At 56.1% G+C, this 18,029-nt stretch overlaps 1 protein-coding gene across 1 annotated transcript in view; it reads right to left on the bottom strand.

The window, feature by feature from the left end:
• The window catches only part of ATF6 (activating transcription factor 6), an 84,166-nt gene that overhangs the window by 53,556 nt on the left and 12,581 nt on the right, over positions 1–18,029 (bottom strand). The window contains exons 6-10 of the mRNA XM_037035192.1: positions 15,427–15,556; positions 14,421–14,624; positions 9,480–9,700; positions 4,874–5,059; positions 4,056–4,147 (exon numbers count right to left, since the gene is read on the bottom strand). Coding sequence (XP_036891087.1) covers positions 4,056–4,147; positions 4,874–5,059; positions 9,480–9,700; positions 14,421–14,624; positions 15,427–15,556 — 833 coding nt within the window. The remainder of the gene's footprint in view (positions 1–4,055; positions 4,148–4,873; positions 5,060–9,479; positions 9,701–14,420; positions 14,625–15,426; positions 15,557–18,029) is intronic.

Raw genomic sequence — 18,029 nt, 5'->3', positions numbered from 1 at the left:
TCCCCTCCACTCGAAGCTGATGTGAGGCAGGCGCACAGGTACCCTCTCCCTGTGTGGTACAGACCCTGCGTCTTTCTCTTCTGGCAACCACACTGTCTGTCTTTGGAAGCCCCAGCTCCCTTTCGGCAAGTGAGGGGAGCAGCCCAGGCGTCACTCCCTCCCTTGCTTGGTTCCAGAGCTTTCTGCCTGGCTGCCAGACTCCAGACCAAAGGGACAGCACACAACTGCGGGATGAGCACCTCTGAGTGCCAGCTCAGCCCCAGGCTCGTGTCCCCAGCCTGTCCCTGGGCTGCCGCAAGCCCTGCTTCTCTCCTCAGTTCGGCCATTAAATGAGAAGTCACTTCCCGGTGGGCTGACCTGTGGGGAGTGTTGCTGCACCTGCAGCCGCCAGGCTGCCAAACCAGAGTCCTCGGGGTTCCTTGAACAAGGCTCAGAGGGAAAAACACTTCCTAGTTTAGTAGAGAAGGCAGAGTTGAACAACAATTTTTAAAGAGAGACCTGAATTAAATTTAGTTTCTTCAACGATGAAACAGAATTAAAATTACAGAGTCCACTCCCAAGCAGCACAGAGGGGGTCACTGCATTCGAGAGTCCCTGTTTTTCCAGGCCGCCCGGAGTGGGCCCGGCCCTCACATCCTGTGCCAAAAACAGCTGGATGCCTTCTTCACCAGCCCCCCCTCCACAGGTCAGAAAAAATTAACCCTTTTAAGTCTGGTTAGTTTATTTTCTTTCTCTGTGTGATAACGATTTGGTAACCCAAAACTCTTCAAACTAGCCAGTTTTGCTGCACATTACTTTGACAAAACTCTGCTTTCGATATAAGATGCCTTTATATTTCATCCCCAAATGCCTCAGGACACGCTCCTTAAGGGACAGCCATGTTTGGCAAACTCATGGGTTATGTACTTTCTCACCTGGAGCCATGCCAATGAAGAACAAAAGTTTGATTCTACCTTGAGTGTCTGAAACAACACGGACTACTGCACATGGTAATGTGAACTAAGAGTTCAGGTTCCTAAATGTAAAATGCTTTGGAAACCGTGAACTCCAATTCGGTGTCTGGCCAGACTGTTTTCTGGACCTGAGACAAGCTCAGTTAGCACTCACAGCCTGTTTTTTCAAAGCCTGTACAGCCTTGCACCAAATCAGCACCATCAGGCTTGCCTACGGGGGCCACAGCTGTGGAAGGTGTGCGATCAATATCTTCTAAGAGGCACCAGCCGAGTTCAGCTGGGGGTCCCTGTTCCACCTGCCACCTCCTGGCCCCAAGATGACGCCCAGCCTTGCAGTGGAGAGGCCGCCGGGGTGGGGTGGTCAGGAAGCACCTCGGGGCATGGGCCCACAGCCAGCGGGGTTTCGGGCAGGCTGCAGTCCTCGGTGTCATGGTAGTTGCTCTCAGGGCTGCAGCAGCTCGCTGCTCGTGCCCGTCTCCTCCGGAAGGAACTGTCTCAGCTGTGCAAGTCTCAGGGCTGGTCTCTCCCATTTCCTCCAACTTCTTAACCTGCTCAATGCTTCTTCATTCTTCCAGCCCTTCTTGCTGTTGCTTTTCCTCCATCTAAGCCTTTCAACTGGTTTTCAGATACAAACACTGTCTAAGAGCCCCAGTGCTCCTTGGCCTTTGGTTCCTGAATTCTCCACCCATCTCCTCTGGCTGTTCCTCAGGACTCAAGTATATAAACCTCCCCTTCTTAACTCCCCTGCCTGTATTGTCCATCTCGGGTTTTGAACACAAGCCTTGACTGGCAAGGGGGACCCAGCCTCCCTTCCTCCCATGACAGACCAGGCCACCTGCTCACAGAGATGACCCATCCACTGCTTGGCCACCCAGCCTCCACAGCGGTGAAGGCCACTGACTCACTGCACAGCTGTGACTCCTTCCTCATCTTTGAAATCTCCATGGACTCGTGTGGGCCTCCAGACACTGCAGGCCCACCGTCAGCGTGTGCACATCGAGGGTTATGGACAGAGGCTCTGGGAAGGCCCCTGTGAAGCCACGGGCTCCCGGTAGGCTCCCTCCTTGAACACGCCCACACCTCAGGGGACATTTGCCTCGTCCCTGCTCGTCTTGCGTGGTGGGTGTCCATTTGTAGTGTGGCTCCCTGCTCAGGCCTGGCAAACATGGACATCCTAAAGTGTTCACTGTGTCTGAGCAGATTGGGGGGTGAGCCCCTCTGACAGCAGAGTGAGGAACACGGAACAGGCATTCAGTGAGAAAGAGTGAGGGGTACATGTGTGCTCTGTCACGGAATGAAGTGAAAGGTCGAGATGTGCAGTCAGAGACCTCACAGCTGCAACGGATCACACACAGGACACAGTGGAGCCCAGAACCCAGCCTCAGAGTGGGGGACAGGAAGGAAGCACCTGTGACCAAGGGCACAGCTGGGCGAGGCACCTGCAGAAGGCAGCCCCAGGAACAGCCATGCGCTGAGCTTCCTGAAATCGCAGGCACAAGATGTAACACGGGAGGTCAGGAATGGTCCGTGCAAAGGCACACGGCAGAGGCGAGCGAGCAGAGTGCAGGGCAGGTTCAGTGTCAGACACTAGACACGTGTGGGATGCGTGAAGCCCTGGAGCAGCTCAGACCAAACTGAAGGATTTTTTGGTCAAGACGGCACGTAACCTTTTAAAAGAGGAGCACAACCAGCTGAGACCACACGAAAAAACAACTCTACTAATTGGGGATATTGACTCATTCAGTCACATCACAAATATCTACAAAGTGATTCTGGGAAAGCAGAGAAAAATTCTGCAGGGGCAGAAACAAAGTAAACCGTGGAGTAAAAAACGCGCTGTTCTAGGTGAAGGTGAAGGTGCTGTGGCGGAGAGAAAGGCAGAGCAGGTGACACTAGAGGAGGTGGCCCAGGTCACGGCCACACTGGGCCCTCGGGGAGCGAGCACCCCAGGCAGTGGGGACAGAAGTGTGCTCTCTGCTCGGCCCCGTTCTCCCTCAATACCCCGGAAGCCCCGCCCAGCACGCACACGGACTGGGCCACCTCCCCTGCATGCAGCCGCAGCGAGGCCCTTGGTCGCCTGGCCCCACCTGCACCCCCAGCCAGGTCCCCCCATGCACGCTCCCACGCGAATCTCTCACTCTTCTCTGGAAGTGCCAGGCCTGATCACCACTGTGCCCTCCACAAGCGCAGCGTGTCCCCCCACACTGCGCACCGGGCAGATGCTGCCATGCATTGAGATCCAGCCTCCTCGGTGGGACTTGCCTCGTCACTGCCCTTCAACCCCAGTGTCCAGCACCTACCGGTCTCACCTGGGAACCCGTGCGTACGCACACACACCCTCCCACCCTGACCCATTGGCACACCAGACTGCGCATCCTCTGCACATGCCAGTCCTCCTGGGGTGTCACGGGTCCCCGAAGGCTTGGCCCTGGCCCGACCTTGTCTGTCACCCAGGTCCAGGGTGCTAACTGTGTTTGTGCTGCGTGGGCCACAGCGAGCGGGAACCGGGAAGCTGCTCTCAGGGTCCCTGAGCCCCAGTGTTCTAGGCCTACAGCTGAGAGCAGGGCTGCCTGTGCTGTGAGGGACGCCACCTGAACCACACCCCCTGGGCTGTTACAAACACGCAGACTCCTGACCCCTCGCCAAACCCCCAGGATCAGGAACGGAGTCGCTGTCTGCCTGCTGACTTTGCAGCCGAGGAGGGAGCCAGCCCAGCACCTTCCTGTTGCTGAGGCTCTGGCACCAAGCCCGGAGGCAGGGAACACTATTCGTGAGACAGCCCTTGGCAGGTAAGGGGCCTGCCCAAGAAAGGCAGGGTCACCCAGGGGAGGAGGAGCCAGGATTTGAACTCAGGCAGTCCAAGTTCAAGGCCCTGGATCTTAGTCATTTTTCTGCTTCACCAGCGACCTGTCTGACAACTTGTGCTTCCTTCATGGAAACATGTGAACTGGCTGCCAGACCTGGGCAGACACGAGGATGGGGGCCGGTCTTTCCCCAGCCTTGTCCCTCTCCGTTCTTCTCTAGCTTAGGACTGGAGCCAAAACCGTCCCTCCCAGGGCATTCCTTCCTAGCTGGCACCCGGATGAGCCGCTCCACACTCACCTGAAGGGCCCAAAGTTCAGGAGTACGAGGGCCAGCAGCACCATCACGCAGACGGCTCTGCGCTTCGGACTGGGCACTTTCAGCCTCTGGTTCTACAAAGGAGCCGTGAAACACAGTCAGACTATACACCAGCCCCACAAAAGCAACCTCCAGGGGAGGGTGCTTGGCCTCACCAGTTCTGGGAGTGCTCAAGCAATAAGCAAAACTCAAAGGCCAGCCAATGCCACTTTTCAGAGACCAGAGCAGAACCTTCCCATTCCCTCCGCTAGACACCCAACAAGTTGATGCCCTGAGACGTTCCAGCAGCCGGTCCTCTCTCCTCAGCCGCTGGAGTCAGTGACACGGGGCTGTTCCTGTGGGCAGGTGGGCACAGGGAGATGGGACAGGAAGAAGCCTGCCCTCCTGCAGAGGCAGAGGCCACACTGCGTGCAGGGCAGCTCCTCGAGCCCCGAGAGCACCGTGCTGCACGGGCAGAACAGACGTTCACCAGCCTGGGAGCAGCACAGCACAGTGTGCACCCCAGAACTGCGCTCAGGCAGGACCAGGAGAGATGGGCACTTTCGTCTGTACTGTTTTCCTTCCTAAGAGGGGAGCCTGGGTGGGACTGCTGAGCCTCGGGAACGCAGGAGAGGAGGCGACCTAGGGCTGCGATCAGAGATGGTAGGAGGGCCCCCGCCAGGGCTCTGCCCTGCGGCAGACATTCAGGTCTCCCCAGGCCCCGCTAGTTGACACAGCCTCATCTGACATGTGCCTCTCCCTGCTGACTTCTCGGAAAGAAGGGCGACTGCCCCCGCGCTCGCTTCCCCACCAGCCCTCACCTCCAGCACCACCTGGTCCAGCTGCCGCCTCAGCGACCCGTTCTCCCTCCTCAGCGTCTCGTTCTCGGACAGCGCGGCCCTGAGCCGGGCCTCCAGCCCCAGCATGTACTCCTTCTTCTTCTTGCGGGACTGGCAGGCCGACTCCCGGTTCTTGATCATCCGCTGCTGCCTCCGGAGCACGGCCACCTAGGGGAGTGCCAGCGTGTCAGAGGGCCCCAGTGCCGGAGCCCGGCCACCTAGGGGAGCGCCGGCGTGTCAGAGGACCCCAGTGCCGGAGCCCGACCAGATCAGGACAGACCATCTGTGCAGTTGTGTTTAAACAATCAGTCAAACCCACAACTGGTGGTTTCCAGGTAGGTTTCTAAACCTCTTACTCCAAGTGAGGTGACAGGGGGACGTGAGGCTTTCTGAGGCCCTGACGCGGCCTCCGCTTCCCAAGCTGCTGGGGCCTCCTCCCACCTCCTGCTCAAAACTCACCGCAAGCGCCAGGTGTCACCTGCACGCCACACACACCTGCCGTGTGTGGCTCAGGCCCCGCAACGACCACTTCCCAGAGCACACACACCCGGCCGCTGCCAGGCCGCCCCCCTGGGGCCACCAGCACTGGAGACACGTCACGTGCAAGCTGCACTTACCCCTCCAAACCCCCACCCCCCAAACCACCTAACACTACTTACTCCTCCACTGCCCACAATACCTGCCACAGTGAAAACTTACTGAGCAAAATCTGCTGGGTCGTACCTTCCAAACGAAATGATGAAACCTGCTTGCTACATCAGCCTCATTTATTTGGGGAGGGAACAGGTAGCGAAATTAAGCCCACAAAGAGCACTAAACAGTGCTTTGACCGGTGTAAGTACAAAGGTGACTGAACTGCTCACTTCTACACATAACGACTTTAAAAAACAGGTAGTCTGTGTGAAGTGTTCAATCACTACTCTTAATGAGATCAGTAAATAAAGTGAAACATCTTAATATCGCTTTTTAAAAAAATAACAACCCAGCCCGGACGTGTTCCCTAGACACAGAGCCACTCCAGAGCTGGCCAGGCAAACGTAGCACCGACGTCTGCCAGCACCGATGACCATTCTTCACCAGGGCCCAGGGGAGGAACTCACATGAGGTGTCAGAAGAGGGTGCTTTTTCCATTTTTATTCTTTTTTTTATCAGAAATGCTACAAGAATGCTCGCCTACGTAGTCATCTACGAAAGTTCCCTGTGGGACAGCCACCCCACACTTCAACAACGCTGCGCACATGCACACGCATGCACGCACACGCATGCACGCACACACCACCCGGTGTGCGCATCCACACGTGTGCACTTTGCGCACACATGGACATGCTCACACATGCACACCACACATGTGCACATGTGCATGCACATACACTCACACACATGCCTGCACGTGCGCGCGCACACATGCACAGCCAGCAAAAGCTGGGACAGACAAACGGCTCCCCAAGGTCAAATTCTTCTCTGGACAAGGCCACTCTGTTCCTCTTCCTGTGACTCTCCGTGACCCTCCTGTGGTGAGAATGCCCATCATCGGCACTGACCCTGAGTGCCCGTGTGCACAGGGCAAGGGACAGGAGGCAGAGCAGAAGGACCCGATGGAAGAATGCACACCACAAGTTGGAGAAAAGGCGACCTTTCCTTCACAGCTAATTCATCCCTGGCGTCTGGGGAGGCTCCCAGATGGCACACAACATAACACATTTCCAACAGGGGTCAGGGCCTCTATGGCCTCTGGCACACCCCACAGAAGAGGAAGAACTGGCCAGAGCCACCCTGCGGAGGGCCCCTGTTCAAACGACCAAAGTGTAACTCCCACGCAAGCAGTTGCCTACAGATGTACTTGTGCAGGAACAAGATAAGTAGCAAGTGAGTCCATGGAGGCGTGTTGACACAGGGAATCTTAAACACTCGTGGTGCCCCTATACGACAGACAACCACCCAGCGATCCAAGGAACCAGATGCTTTGGATGGGCTGACTGGGAAAGCGCTCTACGGGACATTCCACAAGAAAGGCGCAGGCAGGGTCGAGGCACACTGGTTGCCACGTCCGGACGAAGGGCAGGAGGTAACGCTGTAAGTGCTCGTGCACTGAAGAGCTGCCCTGGAAGGACGCACCGCACCAGCAGCAGCAGACGGCGCCGCGGGGCTGCAGAGCGCCTGGGCACATCTCTGAGGGCGGGCAGGCGAGGAGCGCTTGCAGGAAGAGCAACTGAAGACCAGAGAGAGGAGTATTTACTTATTAAGATATAAATTGGCATGTCTTTAAAAAAAACGTTAACCTTATCAACATGAAAACTGAAAAGCACAGACCAAAGTGGCTACAATGTAAATCTAACCTAATGCAATGTATCAGGGAAGACATCTCCCATCAGCCTCCCTTCCCAAAGTCACTGTAACCACAAATGAAACAAGTTGCCAGAATTTTATTCAAGATAAATCTTTAGAAGCCCCTAACCTTCACCTAAAGGGAGAATGAAAATATTTTAACAAAACATGTTTTTCTTTTATTTACAAAGAGTCCTGAGTCACAACAAAACCAAAAAGTGGTCAGCACAGAAGTAACGTTTTCCTGAAACCCGATGCTTTTCAGATCTCCAAGCCCTTCCTGCTCCAGTGCCGGTGGACCCTCCACTTTGCAGCCTGAAGCAGCAGCGTGGCGTCGGCCTTCTTTTGCCAAAGCACTTCCTCACTGAGAAGCAGTGCTCCCTAGGGATCTCCACCAGCGCACACTCTGAATGGCGAGCCTCTCAGCTCTGGTTGCGCTTCGTTTCTGAAACAGAACGCAGGCCCTCTCCATTTTCCCGGGAACTTCTTCACACTGCTTGGCACTGTGAGCAAATGCTCTTAAACCCGAATTTTCCTTGAAGGACACTCCTGTGGGTCCCTGGCGAGTCACGTTACTCCAGGTCTTCCTGGGCAAGTGAAGGACACAGGCCCTGGCCACTAGACCCAGGCCACTTCTCAGAGTCAGATTTCCAGCGAGAAGCCTCAGAGATAAGGCGACGCCTGCTCTGGACCATGAGGAGCCTCAGCTCCTGCTCCTGGAAAAGCAGCAGATTCCCGAGGCTGAGCACCCGGCACAAGGCCCGTGTTCATAGCACTGGCATCCATGAAGCCGTGAACCTCCCCATGCAACACCGTCTCCTGGGCGAGAAAACAAAGCTCCCGTCTACTGCGCTAAGGAGTCCCCTCCACGTCATGTCCCACCTGCAGGCACCTCGCTCCTCATGAGGATTCTGGTGACCAGCGTGGGAACTCCTGGGCATGTGGGCAGAGGGGAAGGGTCAAAGCTACTAAGTAAAGAGTCAGAAACAGGAGCAAGGTGGAAAGGTCTGGAAGATGGGCTGAGAGAAGGCCCAGGCCCCAGCAGTGCAGCTGCGACCCTGAACCCACAGCCCTCCGCGGGTGTGTGGCCACCTTCTCTCCATTGTTCTCACCCACTGAGCTCCATGAGGAGTTCTCGCTCCACCTTGGCCCACTGTGGAAGGCGCGCAATATAATTCCACCACCTTGTCTCCTGGGCTTCTGTCCCGGTAACTAAAAACATGTAGTTTTACGGTCCTTCATGACCGTAAGCCAGGCTGTAACGTCTCATGACCTTCGTGGAGTCCAGGGCTGCGGGGTGGAGGCAGGTGCAGTGCAGGAGGGCACAGACAGGCAGCAAGCCTGGGTGCCCCACGGGCGGGCGGCAGCATTCAATGCCCGGTGTGGCCGCAGGAGCAGGCTCTCCGGCGAGGGCACCTTGGCCTTCACTCAGACTGGCACGAGAGCTTCCACTCCAAGTCAGGAAACAGGTTCACTTTTTCCATCAGGACCAGAGCCAAACACAAACTGTATTTCTTGAAAACTTGGGTAAGGTTTCCAGGCCTTAAACTGAACAGATTTACCAGCAAAGGCAGGAAGACTGAGTTTATCATTTGAACCACGTGGCCATCAGGCAGCTGCGGGTAAGGGAAGGTACGCCAGACACGCACTCAGGGCACAGCAGCTGGGTGCGGTGGCGGCCACCAGGGAGCAGCACCAGGGAGGGACAGGAGCCACGTCCACAACACAAGGCCTCACAGTGCTGGAACGCTCTTTCTTTCCCTCATTCCTTTTTTCCCTGCTGAATTCCAACTTCTTTACCACACTTTTTGCTTAAAAGCACAAGGAGCAGATCATGACAATTTTTTCTTTTGGCCATTTTGCATCAGGAACAGACACGAATCCGACCAACAAGCACGCCGGAAAGGCCAGCCCAGGGCCCCCAGCGAGGCGGTCCGCGCTGCCCACCACTGTCTGCAGCTGCTCCTGGAGCAGAGGCGCTCTGGGCTCCCGCAGGGCTCGGCCAGTTGACAGGCCAGCTGAAGTCTCTTCACTTGAAATGAACGTGAAGTCAGGCAGGTGAAGGGGGGCGAGCGAGCCCTCGCCAGACCACTGCAGGCCTGATGCCCGCTGCGGCTCCCACAGCCTGACCCACCCCAGTCACCACCACAGACTGGACGTGCAGCCTCAGTGCTCGACACACAAACACATGGTGACAAAGACAGACGTGGGCTCCGCGCGCTCTCACCCCAGGCAATGAGAGAGCACCAAGTGTCAAACTTACGTCTGAGCCCATGCTCCTCCCGGTACTCTGCAGGACAGGTTTAGCCACAGAGAGCTTGCCATTCACTGGGCTACTGGCCACAGGGGCCGGCACCACACTGACCACGTGGTTCGGGAGCTGCGCGGCTCCCCTGGCGATAGCCAGGACAGGCTGGGGAGAGGACAGGAGCCTGGGCGCCTGCAGCTGGACCACAGCAGGCTGAGACAGCACCACGGTCTGACCTGCGGAAAGAAAGGACAGGGTCAGAGGGAGTTCGGCTCTGCAGCAGGAGGAGCCGTTTCACCAGAGGCCTGGTCTGCAGGTGCAGCAACAGGGGAGGGTGCGGAGCCACCCACGCCAGCTCGGCCGCGGCACAAGCTCTCGTGACAACACGTGCTGTCTGATCTCAGCGACCCCAGCTGTGCCATCCCCTCTCCGTGCAAATGCTCAGAGCACTGGCGTGTGTTTGGTCTCAGCACACACGCACCAAGTTTGCTAGTTGTGCAGAGACTTCTCTAAGTGTGGTACTAAGTGTGAGACGGGCTAGTGCTAAAAGGACTTTTCACATCACATACAACAGACCTTTCTACTCACGCAGAGAGCCGGCCGGATATGCGTTTCAGATTAGTGGGACTTAGCAATGCTACACCGAAAACACATAAACAAAGATTCCTGAACTTGGTGCTTGGAAGAACACAGGGCTACAAGCATCAAAAATGTTAGCCACCCGAGATGAATTCTTAGCTAACAAGCATAGGAAACATAAACTATAATTCAAAATAGTGTGCAGACAGTAACAACTCCCCACCCCCAAAGACGGCCTACAAATCTCTTAATCTTCGCACTTCGCCCTAGTTCAAAATCATGCCCCTCTGAGCAGAGGGTGTCAGAACCTCAAGGAGACGCCTAACTCACCACGCTCATCTGAGAAACACCGCGGGCCTGCCGAGCAGCCTTGCCAGGTCCTCAGGGCTGCGGGAGCCTGCCTAGCCACACGCAGGCAGTGCGCGCCCGGCAACTAAAACTTCCTCCATGTTTACGATCTGTCGTTAAGGGAAAAGCATTATACTTTCAGACAGTGTAACATGAGCCATGTAAAACTCAGCTCCGTACTTCAAAGCATCAAAGCATCGAGGAAAATGAAAATTCAAAATAATGCTTTAGAACACCTGTGCGCATCTGTCTTGGCTCAAAAAATCACTTGCATGAAATCAAAGTATAGTTTCAGGTGGCCTCAAAAAGCCTGCTAAAAGTAACAGAATTGAACAGTGTTTTGTCCCACATAAACCAGTAAATTAGTAGGAAATATGTAAGAGTAATTTCAAAGACTTGTAGTACGTACATTTACTTGAGCATAAATGACCACTACACATTTTCCCTTAGAATAACTTCTTTCGTGAAATAAAAACATAAAATGAAGAAATGACTCATAAGCTAATAAATATACGCTTAGGCCAAACATGTGACTAAAAATAATAAACAGCGTGTGACCACGCGGGAGGTCTTCTACCAACACTTACTAAGAAGTCACAGTCGGCCTGGCCCCAAAAGACACGCTCATCCTGACACGAAATGCACACGGCCCAGCCTCCACTGTGCTGTTTTCACGTCCCAAACACCACGCGCCCAACGGCTGTGGCCGTCCTTTCAGTTTCTTTGGACTGAGAAACACGTGACAAGGAAAGGCTATTAAGAACTTCGCGAATGAACCTGCAGTTCATCACCCAGAAGCGGAACCACAAAACCTGAACCAGCAGTCCGGCGAGATCCACGAAGACAAGGCCCCGGCCGAGTCCCCGCAGCGTCCCCGCCCACAGGGGTGTGCCCTCCACAAGAGCGTGCCCTCCACAGGGCATACTCTGAGTGTAAACACTGCAATGAAAAGACCCCCAGAAACGAAGCACTGCTCCGTGAGTTTTGGGACCATCGCTAAGAACACAGAATGTGGTTGACACAGAAAACCGCGGCATTCCAAAGGCAGGAGCCTCCTTCCAGCCCAGTCACACAGGCTTGCAGCATTGCCCGGTGGCACTGGAAGGCTTGGTCCTATTTCTCAAAACTAACGGAGAAAAATAACGCACACGCAGCCACCAGTGCCGAGCTCACACCACCTGCTCACTGACCGTGGCAGCTGGCGGCCAGGAGGGGAAGCCCCTCGAGGCCTGGGGCCAACGCAGCTGCCCGTCCTGCCAGCCCCTGCCGCCTCCTGGTCTCCGCGGTGCACATCACACCCTTCCCCCACAGGGCCTGCCCTCGGATCTGCCTGCACCCAAGCCGAGGATCAAGACAGAGTGGGGAAAACAACTAAATGTCTATTCAGTGTCTTCAGAGGAAAAATAAAACCTCCCTGTGACTCGCTCTTCGCGGCCCTGCTCCCAGACCCCAAACAGCCAGGACAGCACTGCAGGGCCCCAGCCAGTCAGCAGCTGATTCAGTCACTGTGGCTCCTGAGGGGGACACAGTTGAGAGGGACACTCCACAGGCTGTGTGTCTGTCTGACACACTCACCATCCTCCAGGACGTCACCCGCAAGCCCCCTTGATGGGGCACGGCTGAGTGCGAGGCTGGATGCTGCTGACCGAGGATGACCCCTGCCGTGGGGCTCTTCCCACCGACTGTCTCCCAAGGCCTGAAACGGCACATGAAACGCTCCGCCCAGTGTTGCTGCGGGGCAAGGGAAGGTCACCTCTCTGTGCCCTGATTTTCTCACCTACGAAACGAAGGTGGTAACTGCACACTCGTCAGGGTGGAGGGAGGGGTCGGATAAGCTGGGGCATGGAAGCACTTGGACCAGAGCCTGGCACGGAGCAGAAACGCGAATGTTCGCTACCGCCACCCACCTGCGTGAGAGCTGCCACAGGGCACCGCCTGTGTCATCGGTCCGTCCCTTCTCACAGGCACTGCATTTGGCTGCTCGCACACACTTGCTAACCCCCAACTCCTGAGACCAGCGGCCACCCTCTGGGAGGCCACAAGCAACCCAGCACCCGGGCCGACACCCGCCCACAGAGCCGGGCCCCACGGCTCAAGGCCTGACCCTGCCTGTCGTCCACAGAGCACCCTGAGCCAGCGTCTACCTCCACCCTCCCCTCCTGTGAGCAGCATCACCCCCTACGCAGAAAGCCCAGAACGGATCCTGTCCTCTCTGTCCCCATTCCCTTCCGCGCCAGCCCGGCACAAAGCCCTGAGATGCTGCCCCAGCCCCCGTCCCAGCCGTCAGCACCGTAAGCACCGTCCTATGGGTGCACGGACACAGCTGCACAGATGGCAGGAGCTGCACCAGGCAGAGAGAATGGTACCGCTGAGAAACCAGGCACAACAAGGTCATTCAGGGACCATGCCAGACCAGCCAGGCCGGAAAGGGGGTTTGTAGAAGGGGTGACACCACAACGCAGAGTGAGAGCACTAAACTGGGCCAGGCCGGGACGGCAGGAGACCTGCAGCCGCCTCCTCTGAGGACGATCTCTTGTCCCCAGTGGGAAACGCTCACTGCGGAGACTCACGTCATGGATAGACAGTAAAGTGCCTCCTGTATTTCCCTCCTCCTCCCCCCTCCCCCATGTAAACGGGAGATGAGCCTTCCCTCTGCCCGTCAGGAGGAAGACGCTCTGCAGACGGCCCTAGGAGAGCAGACACACCCCTCTGCCGACGCCGGAAAGCACTCCTGCCTGCGTGGCCTGACACCGGTCTCTGAGTCCAGAGCACTGCTCGGAAAGGGTCGTGTGTCTTCTCGCCACAGGCAGCCCTCCCACCCCCCACCGCCCACGGGCGCTGAGAGCAAACCCGCCTTGCAGCCCCTGCTTTGTGCGCCAGCCAAGTCGCTGTTGAGCTTTTACTTCCTGTGCCTGTTTCAACAGCTTGTGGGAACGACAATGGGTCCTTCACAAGTTTAAGTTCTCAGCCTTTGGGAGACACAGGTCCTTCTGAGACCCTGCCGATGGGGCTGGAGACCATCCCTAAAGGCCCGCGTGTGGACATACACCAAGTCCCGCATTTCCCATGGAAAAGCTCGCCAACACCTGACCGCCACTCAGGACCCCAAGAACACCTGCTCCGCTGGCGAGAAGGGCCCAGGGTGAGGCCGCAGCCGGAGGGCAGGCGTCGCGGGCGCACATCTGTGTCCATCCAGCCCCCCGGCCTCCTGTCATCAACACCGAGCTGTCTACGACCCAGACCCCACGCGCACAGCCTTGCCCTTATCTCAACCACGGTCCAGAGAAACGAGCTAACACCCCAGAGCTGCCCAGAGCTGGAAAGATGGCCCTAAAAGCAAACTCCACGCTGTATTCAGGGACAGCCTGTACCCCAACGACACCTCGTCTTCCTGGACCCCCGCTGCTACACCCAGGGAGGTTCCTGGACTCCAGGGGACACGCACCAGCACGAGTGGTGACAAGCACCTGCCAGAGTGGCCACCCGTGCCAGGCCTCCACCTGATCTCACAGAACCAAGTCCAGGCAGCCCCTGGCGGACGGCAGAAACACACATGGTCCAAGGGAGAGGAAGACCGGGGTCCCAAAGCCGCTCCAGGCCACGTTCGGGCCTTGGAGAGTGACAGCCGGGTTCTAGCGCCAAAACATACCTGCAAGACCTGAAACAGACCATACTGTTTAAACGCCGACCTCTCTAACAGCAAAGTTCACAGACACAAAAAGCTCAGGATAAAACGTCACCAAGAAAGTCTCCCTGGCTCCTAAGGCTTCACTGCGAGTGGTCATACAACCACAAGCCTCTCGTAACTAAGCCTGTGAGGAAACAGGCGTGTCCGCATGAACTATCTGAGAGCTCTCCCCTGCTGGGACAGGGACCAGGTATCTGTCACCTGCCACGTCCCAGAACCAACAACAGCTCCTGACACATGGCACGGACGCAGAGAGTACTGCACAAACTAGAGCAAAGCATGTGGCACCAGCCGCGGCGGCGGCCAGTCAAGCACACTCAGCCCCACGCTGCACGCGGTACCTTTGGCGGGTGCAGGGTGGATGCTGATCGCTGGCTCTTGCTTTGCCACCGGAATCAGTGTGGGCAGGGCCTGAATGATGATGGCTTTCGCAGGAACCCTGGGGTTTATTGGAGGCTTGGGTGCTGCTGGAAGCAATAAAGGCTTGGGCTGAATTGAAGGTTTTGAATTTGTCTGAAGTTTTTTCTTTGGAGTCAGTCCATTTTCTAGAGAAAAACCAAACCACAAATCAATCTGAAGACAAGCAAGCAATCATAGGAAACAGATTCTATTTACACCTTTCTCTACACTTTTACCGCCGAAGTAAGTTAACCTGGGGTTGCCTTGAGGTCTGAGTGACCACCTTCCGCTAAATCTAAGCATGGCAGCTGCAGGCCTTGGGGAACGGAGGAACAGCCCTCAATCCGGGGCTCTCCTTGTTTTCACAGAGGTGGTAACTGACACATGAGTTCTAGCAACTTCAAGAGCATGACGTAATAACGCAACATCTGCATGTTGCGTCACAGTAAGTCTAGTTAACATCCATCACACATAGTTACAACGTTACTTTTCTTGCCGTGAGAACTTTTAAAATCTACTCCCCTGGCAACTTTCAAATTTGCAAGATAGTGTCAGCAAGTGCGAGGCTGGGCTGTGCCGTTTTCCAGGGCCCGCGCCTTCACAGCCGTCCTACTCCACAGGCTGAGCCGCAGCCTTGGGGAGGGCGCGGGCCCTGGAAAGCGGCACAGCCCAGCCTCCAGCCTGGCGTCAGGAGGTGACAGAGGCCACCACCCTGAGGACCTCACAGCCAGGACCCTCCACTTGGGGGGAGGGGCCTGAGTCCCCTACAGCCCTCTCACCTTTAAAGACAGAGAGGACAAATAGGGGACATCCCCCCATCCCCCCCACACTGGCACTCTGTGGCAGACAGGCTGAGTGACCCACACAAACCCTAACATCCGTGTCTGAGAAACGGAACGTGAGCCTGCGCTAGGACAGAAGTGGCACTGTCGGGAGAGGGACCGGTACCGGCTTTGCTCCTGGGACTGGGGACGGGCTTGTCCTCCTTCAGAGGCTCGGCCGAGCAGGGGCTGCTGGAACTCTCTCCGTAGAGGGAGAGGGGAGACATCTGGGAAGCAGAAGACAAATCCAGCTCCTCCTGTAACGAAATCAAACACAGGTTCGTGCAGAAGAGCACCACCCCCGAGCAGAAAGCCGTTCGGAAAGCGAGGCCAGATCCAGAGAGAAACCCGCAACACAGTGAGACGGTCCTGGCAAAGGTACGACGTACCAGAAACCTGACACTTCAAGCACCAAGACACTACGGATGGGTCAGCACTACTCGTCAACACCAAGGAAAAACCACTCTACGTGCCAGGTCCGTCCGTCAATCACAGACCCACTTCTACTCTTGCTCCCAACAAACTTCGCACCGTACTCGGTTCCTGGCCTTACAAACAACAGCACATTATGAGGCCACAGTTAAGATACCAGGACCCTCTCCCCACAAACGCTTGCTCAGCCCTCCCAGGCCCTCCGAACCAGTGACCCCGCTGCTCCACCGGTTCCTGCCTGCGAGCTCGGGCCCTTGGCCCAGTGTCTGAGAGACAGTGCACGTGGAAGGAGCGGGCTGCTCTCTCCTCTCTGACGAGTGGGCTCACAACACAGAGCTGTGGAAGGTCAGTGGGCTCACAACACAGAGCTGTGGCAGGACAGTGGGCTCACAACACAGAGCTGTGGACGGACAGTGGGCTCACAACACAGAGCTGTGGCAGGACAGTGGGCTCACAACACAGAGCTGTGGACGGACAGTGGGCTCACAACACAGAGTTGTGGCAGGACAGTGGGCTCACAACACAGAGCTGTGGACGGACAGTGGGCTCACAACACAGAGTTGTGGCAGGACAGTGGGCTCACAACACAGAGCTGTGGCAGGACAGTGGGCTCACAACACAGAGCTGTGGACGGACAGTGGGCTCACAACACAGAGCTGCGGACGGACAGTGGGCTCACAACACAGAGCTGTGGACGGACAGTGGGCTCACAACACAGAGCTGTGGACGGACAGTGCGCTCACAACACAGAGCTGTGGCAGGTCAGTGGGCTCACAACACAGAGCTGTGGACGGACAGTGGGCTCACAACACAGAGCTGTGGCAGGACAGTGAGCTCACAACACAGAGCTGTGGACGGACAGTGGGCTCACAACACAGAGCTGTGGACGGACAGTGGGCTCACAACACAGAGCTGTGGACGGTCAGTGCGCTCACAACACAGAGCTGTGGACGGACAGTGAGCTCACAACACAGAGCTGTGGACGGTCAGTGCGCTCACAACACAAGAGCTGCGGCAGGTCAGTGCTCCCACTCCTTTACTGCGCAGGGGCCTGTCTTGTTCTGACAGGACGAGCGAAGCCACCTTACGGCACACCCCAGCGTTTCTGCCCTGGGAGAGCGAGCGCTCACACTCTGCCAGAGGCCACGTCAGAACAGCCTGGAAGCCACAGCCACCCGGAAGGCACCCGGGGAGAAGAGCAGACTGAAACAGCCGTAGTGAAGATACTTTGTAATGAAAAGCAGCGCGAAAACAAAGTTAAAGGATACAGAGTAATGAGAGCGGTGGATTATCATCTGTTACAAAGTAGGAAACTGTAAGTCTGTAGGAGTGTAAGCACAGTAAACCTGTTGAGAAAGAGGATATTTTTACATAGTTTTAAAGCACCTGCTTTATTTTTGTACCTATGGCAAAGGCAGTGCGAGCGACTTCACAGCGGGAGGGGCTGGCAGACGGCAGCCATCCAGGGGGCACAGTGGCACCTTCAGCCACAACACAGCCTGGCGAGAGCGCCACCTTGTCCAAAGCCAAGGACAGAGGCAGGCACTCCTCTCATGCTGAGCCTGCCCAGCACACCCGACTCCAACCCTGACACACCGGGCAAGCCCTGAGGAGGGGCATTTTGCACACTCCCCAGTTTCTGCTCAACCAAGTGACAAGGTCTCAAGAGTCACGTGAAGAGGGTGGAGGGACACACACACGCCAAGGACATCTGCGGTCGACAGGCACGAGAAGGGAAGCTGAGGGTTAGATGAGTCATGGGCCCGTTCGTACTTTCCGATTTTGACGGTGACGGTGCGGCCACCTAAGACATGTCCTTGCTTGTCAGAAACAGACATTGAGGTACAGGGGGTGGCGGGGCACCAGCTGGCATCTTACTCCCAAATGGCCCCAGGGAAAAAAGTTGTTTATAATGTGCTTGTAACATTTCTGTAAGTTTGAGATTGTTCCAAATCTAAAAAAATTAATAGAAGAAAACAAAGATAAAAATACCATAACCTCAGAGTGGTAAAAAAACTCTCCTTTTGCGTGAAAAAAAAAGCAATAAAAGACCAATAATTTGGCTGCTTTAAAAAAAATGCCTGAAGAAAACAAGCGGCAGGAATAAAGCTTAAAAACGAACAACAAACTGGAGCAAACAATGCCTACACCTTACTGCACGAAGCTGGACAAACAGCCCTACCGCATAATAAAACACGTTTAAAAACGACAACAGCCCTGGCTGGTGTAGCTCAGTGGATTGAGCACAGGCCTGCGAACCACCCGATCATGGTTCGATTCCCAGTCAGGGCACATGCC

Source organism: Sturnira hondurensis, unplaced genomic scaffold (genome assembly GCF_014824575.4).
Source record: "Sturnira hondurensis isolate 20B ecotype Veracruz unplaced genomic scaffold, ASM1482457v3 Scaffold0022215, whole genome shotgun sequence".
Classification (NCBI taxonomy): Eukaryota; Metazoa; Chordata; class Mammalia; order Chiroptera; family Phyllostomidae; genus Sturnira; species Sturnira hondurensis.
The sequence above is the reverse complement of the archived record's forward strand: the minus strand, read 5'-3'. Positions and strand labels throughout refer to the sequence as shown.